The sequence below is a fragment of the Podarcis tiliguerta genome, assembly GCF_965153285.1.
Source record: "Podarcis tiliguerta genome assembly, chromosome: 7".
Classification (NCBI taxonomy): Eukaryota; Metazoa; Chordata; class Lepidosauria; order Squamata; family Lacertidae; genus Podarcis; species Podarcis tiliguerta.
Window position 1 is genome coordinate 10,813,965 of NC_139540.1, and position 6,000 is coordinate 10,819,964.

Genomic DNA, 6,000 nt, shown 5'->3' on the forward strand with positions numbered 1-6,000 from the left:
TGTAGTGGCATGAAAATGAGGAGAAGAGGCTGACCACTGAAGCTATGCTACACTTGGCTCTGCACCTGGCCTCCTCCACCCCCTGCTTTTTTAAACATAGGTGGCGGGAGCAAAGAAAATCATTGGAGGGCCAAAAGAGCTTTGTTGATGACTCTACGCCTAGTTCAACATTCTGTCCCCACTGTGGCCAGCCAGATCCCTACAGAAAGCAGACATGAGTGCAATAGCTCTCTCCCTAGGTTTATTGGTATTCAGAATCATACCATCTCTGACAGTGGAGACTGCAGATAGCCATCAGAGCTGGTAGCCACTGATAGTCTTCTCCTGCATGCATTTGCGTAATCCTTGTGGGAAGGTCTCCATCACCTCTAGTGGGACCATCATCACCTCTAGTGGGAGCAAATTTCCACTATGAGCTGTGTGAAGAGTTGTCCCACCTTTTGACTTCATTGGATGATTCCAGGTTCTCACAGGGTGGGAGCGGGAGGGAAACTCTCCTGATCCAGTTTCTCCAAACCTTTCCTAATTTTTTTTTAAATAATAATATTTATTAGTTTTCCAACAAATTGAACACAAATTACAAAAAACCAAAAAAGAAAAAAACATACAAAAATACAATACAAAAAAAACAACACTACAAAACACTAGCATACAACCAACAAAACAAAACCCATTTAAAACACAATCCAATTTCAATATTTTGTCTTTCTTTCACTTATTTCCACGACCTCCTCACACCTCCCTTTTTGTATTCCACTTCTATTAATTGTTTCAGCAATTCCTTTCCATCTTTCTCTGTTTTCTATCCTGTAATTATCTTAACTCTTTCTAACCTTATTTTTCCCTTTAATGCTCTAATAACCTATTTATACTTAGTTCCTTATAACATTTCTACTAAAGCCATATAACTTCATTCCAACATTTTTCTAACATTCATTAATTTTACAGTATTTCTGTAAATAGTCTTTAAACTTTTTCCATTCTTCTTCCGCCGACTCTTCTCCCTGGTCTCGGATTCTGCCAGTCATTTCCGCCAATTCCATGTAGTCCATCAACTTCATCTGCCATCAAACCTTTCCTAATTTTATACACCTTTCCCATGCCCCACAGTCTTACTCATCTTTTTTTCTAACCTAAAAAGCCCCAAACATTGCAACTTTCCCACTGTAGAGAATTACCCGAGCGCCTTGATCCTTTTGGCTGCCCTATTCAGGAGTTTAGCAAGTGCCTTATTCCTGTGCCTCTGACATGTCAAACATATGGTAAAGGTAAAGGTACCCCTGCCCGTACGGGCCAGTCTTGCCAGACTCTAGGGTTGTGCGCTCATCTCAGTCTAAAGGCCGGGAGCCAGCGCTGTCCGCGGACACTTCTGGGTCACGTGGCCAGCGTGACAAGCTGCATCTGGCGAGCCAGCGCAGCACATGGAACGCCGTTTACCTTCCCGCTGGTAAGCGGTACCTATTTATCTACTTGCACCCGAGGGTGCTTTCAAACTGCTAGGTTGGCAGGCTCTGGAACCGAACAGCGGGAGCGCACCCCGCCGTGGGGATTCGAACCGCCGACCTTTCGATCGGCAAGTCCTAGGTGCTGAGGCTTTAACCCACAGCGCCACCCGCGTCCCTCTGTCAAAGTCTACTTGGAGATTATCTTCTCCCTTGTAGGATGTCCGCAGGCAATGAAGAAAGGCACCTCCATGACCACACCGTACATCACGGCTCAGAAGATAAACCCTTGTGTGATGGAGCTGTGCAAATTTTTCCAGCAGTGCCTCTGTGCAAGGGACAGAAGCTACTCAAGAGATGAAGCTATGAGGTAAAAGGTAGAACCGGTCTGACTTTTGTTTTTATCCTAAATATGGGGGACTGAGAAGGATAATTGAGAACATTGAGTTTGCATGAGGAAGTTCAGACCTATACAATTATAGCAAAGAGTTTTCAACACACAGAATGCTGGATTCTGTTAGATATAGAGGTCCCTCTGCCCCCTTCCTCAAGAGCTCTAAGCTTGGGCTGTATTGTCCCATAGCCAAGATTAGCTATAAAAGATGATACAGTCCAGGTTTTTCCAAGTACTGGATTGCCCCAAGATTCATGTCTTGCCACTCCTTGACTGGAAATACCAAACTCACGTTTTATGACTGAAAAGTCATGGAGTGCATCTCCAATGCTGTAGTTGCTGCTGCCTTTGTTCTTTTGACCCTGCCATGAGTTTGTATGGTGGTTCTGTGTGATTGTGGAATGACTAGATGATCAGATCTTATTCCAATCAATATTGTATTGATCTTGTGATTCTGGTTAAATATTTTAGGTACTGTATTGAAAACTATTCCTGGTTCTTGAAAAATGCAACGTACATCTGTGAAAAAGTCAAGAGGGCTGCCCATTCAAGGAGTAAGTAGATGTTCCTCAATGGTGTTTCATAATGTTTTCTTTCTCAAATATAATGGGACAAATTTTCATCTGGCTCGTAGGATGTTGGGGATGTGGCCTTCAGCTGTGCTGGGGCCTAACCTTGAAATGGACAATGGAAAATATTAAGACTAAATTTATTGCATTTAGTACCCACTGAAGTCAACAGGATATGGTTAGCCATGACTACTTTTTCCACAATGACCTTCAGTGGGACATCAGGGAGACTAACTTAATCCAGGTCCATCCTAATGGGTCTACTGGCTAGTAGCCATGGGTAGACCTTAGACTACGCAGCAGACATTAGTTTTCAACAAACAAGTAGACCTGGTGTTCAGCTCTTTTCCCAGCTGTAAATTGAACCCAGATTTCCTCCTTTTTCATAAGATTGCAGGAGAGCTTGCAGGCACCCAAAACTTGAATTGCCTAGGCTTGCCTCCCTTTCCCTTGGACAAAATCTATCTCCTTTCCCACTACCCTTCTGTGATTACAGGACAGGATAGCTTGACCACAGCTGTCCATGCACTAGTAACCCCAAGTCTGGATTACTGCAATGTGCACTAAGTGAGACTACCCTTGAAGTTGGTCCAGAGACTGCAGCTAGTGTAGAACATGCTCGTTAGCCTACCTGTGCCACCAACTACCACCAGCAAATAACACCTTGTCTGTGGGAGCTACACTGGCTGCCAACCTGCTACCAGGTCAAGTTCAGTGTTCTGATATTAACATACAGCACCAGGTTACTTAAGAAACCATCATAGACCCAGTAGGGTTTATACTTCACTTCTTGAAGTCCCTAAAACATCAGAAGGCTGCTCCACAGCAACTCAAAACAGGACTTCCACTTTGACTTGGCCTGTTTTATGGAACAGCAGCTCTGTTGAGATCATACAGGCATTCACTGCCTGTACTTTCTAGAAACTACTGAAGACAATTTTTTATTTTGACAGGTTTTTCCATCTTGGTGTAGTAATAATAATAATTTTATTATTTATACCTTGCCCATCTGGCTGGGTTTCCCCAGCCACTTCATTTTGTATTGTTTAAAAAAACCTATATCTGTCCCTTTTGGGGTATTGTTTTAAAATTGCTTTTAATTGTTGTTACGGTATGTTCGTAAATAGCCTTGAGACTGATTTGAAAGGCTATTCAGAAATGGATAACAACAATTATACAATACAATACTTTGTGCTTTTGCACAGAATGTTTTCAGAGTGGCTTGCTCCCAGTTGACTTTACTTAGGTAACTTTATCTGCAGCCTTGACAGTTCACCACTCCATCCTTGAAGCAGGGGACTATTGCTCACAGGGACATATGAAGCTGCCTTGCACTGAGTCAGACAATCTAGCTCAGCATTGTATACTGGTTGTGGTTCTTCAGGGTTTCATGGAGGGCTTTCTTGCAGACCTTCCTGGGGATGCTGGGAACTGAACCTGGGGCGTTCTGCCTGCAAAGCAGATGCTGTATCACAGAGCTATGGCCTTTCCCATCTTCCAGTTCCCAAGCTTCTCTTCCTCCTGCCCAGCTAACCTCTGGGTGGAAGGATGGAAGGAAGGAAGGGTGCATGGGTGGTGCACAAAGAGGAAGCACAGACAAGCTCATTTAGCTCCTCACCTTCCTAAGTGATTGCTTATGAGCAGTAGACCCCTGCCATATGGAATATTGCACTTTGCACATGCTCAAGGCACTCAGGAGGTAGAACCAAAGGAGGGTAGTGGGTGGAAGCAGAGGATTTTTTTTTAAGGCTGCCATTGAAGCCACAATTTTGGGAGTGTGAATCATTGGTATATATTACATATATGCAAACACAAGAAGACTGAGAGGTGATACGAGATCCATCTTCCATTATCTGAAGGGCTGTCACATGGAAGATGGAACAAGCTGGCTTTCTGCTGCTCCAGAGAGTAGGACTCAAAGCAATGGATTCAAGTCACAAGAAAGGAGATTCCGACTAAACATTAGGAAGAACTTTCTGTGGGAATGTTCAGGGATGCAGGAGAGGATATATTGTTTGATTATGGCCTTTCCAACTTGTGTAAACAAGTTCACAATTTAGCAGAGTAGCATTCCCCTTTTTAAACTCACAACGGATGTGTTTGCTCAGGCTCGCTAAAGCCTCTATAATAACTGTTCTGGTATTTCCCCCTTATTCCCTCATAAAAAATAAGACACGACACAGTCTTCTATAAAAGTATAAAAGGAGTTTACTCACATTGTGTTCACAATTGGATCCCAGAAGGCAGACTTAGTTAGAAAAGTTACATACACCTGGAAACTATCTCATAAGGAGACAGTCCCTTTGTCCTCTCTTGGCTGGAGGCTGGAGGCCAAGAGAGCATCTTTGGCTAAGCAGATGTTGCTTCTTCGACAAAAGTAGTCATAGAGAGAGAGATGGCGGCCAGTCCTATGCATTTGTTACCTGCACAGGTGAGGCCACGCCCACCTCTGGTCACATGCAGAGGAAGTCTGTCCCAGCCCAGAAGGAAACAGGAAGTTTACCTGCTGGCTGGACAAACATTCCTCCCCATGTGTAAACATGTTCACTCTAGGAATGTTGTCCTTGACTGCTCTTGTGTTTCACATCCCACACTTTCTAACAGTAGGAGCTGTTCAACTGTGGAACAGACTCCCACAACAGGTGATGGTGTCTTCTTCCTTGGAGGTTTTTAAGCAGAGGTTGGATCACCATCTGTAAGGGATTCTTCAGCTGTGAATCCAGCATCTGAACCAGATGAACCTTTGGGTTCCTGCCAACTGTACATTTCTATGATTCTAAGATTGTTAAGAGTTTCCTCTTTCCCCTTTTGCTTTTTCAGCTTTAAAGCAAAAATGCCTTGCAAGCATTTGCAAAGCTATTTAAAGCCCGAAGAGGAGTCATTGCTAAGAAGAAGTCTCACACAAACACCTAGACTTCATCCCATTATCCAGTGCAAGAAATTACTGCCAGGTATGAAGAAGAAGAAGAAGAAGAAGAAGAAGAAGAAGAAGAAGAAGAAGAAGAAGAAGAGGTGGAGGAGAGAAGAATGAGTTTTTCCCTGTAGTAGGTTAGAATATTTTCCATTCCAAGCACTGATTAAATGAACTGTAATAATAGGAGGTGGAACTCAAGCATGAAACTAAACTTAAATGATTTTTTTTTTTTGTACATTGTACTTCATAAAGTGTAATCATTAGTATTGTTGCGGGTGCATGTTGAGGGTTGTTAACTGTGGTAAACCAGCTCTGAATAAAAATATGTGCAAGAATTAGATTGTGATAAAATCTTGGAGAACTTTTTTTTTATTATGAAATGGCATATATTTAACTGAATTGATATGAAACCTATTGCTGTTTCATATCATGTGCAGTGTACGAAGAACCTGCTTTAACAATGAGTAGACCATTAGTCCAGTGAGCTCTCGAGGGTTTCAGACAGGAGATTTCCTCAGACCTGCCTGGAGATACCAGTGATTGAATCTGGAACCATTCCATGCTCTGCCACTGAGTTATGACCCTCTCGGGGACTATGAGATTTAAATGTGACTTGCGGTGTGAATGGGCAATTGCAGATAAAACTTCTTGTTGCCGTTGTTTAGTTGTTTAGTCGTGTCC

At 42.9% G+C, this 6,000-nt stretch overlaps 1 protein-coding gene across 1 annotated transcript in view; it reads left to right on the top strand.

Annotated features, from left to right (window-relative positions):
* Positions 1–5,611, top strand: part of HHLA1 (HHLA1 neighbor of OC90) — a 41,010-nt gene extending 35,399 nt beyond the window's left edge. The window contains exons 16-18 of the mRNA XM_083450585.1: positions 1,662–1,812; positions 2,308–2,390; positions 5,226–5,611. Coding sequence (XP_083306711.1) covers positions 1,662–1,812; positions 2,308–2,390; positions 5,226–5,269 — 278 coding nt within the window. The 3' untranslated portion in view covers positions 5,270–5,611. The remainder of the gene's footprint in view (positions 1–1,661; positions 1,813–2,307; positions 2,391–5,225) is intronic.
* The last annotated feature ends 389 nt before the right edge of the window (positions 5,612–6,000 follow it).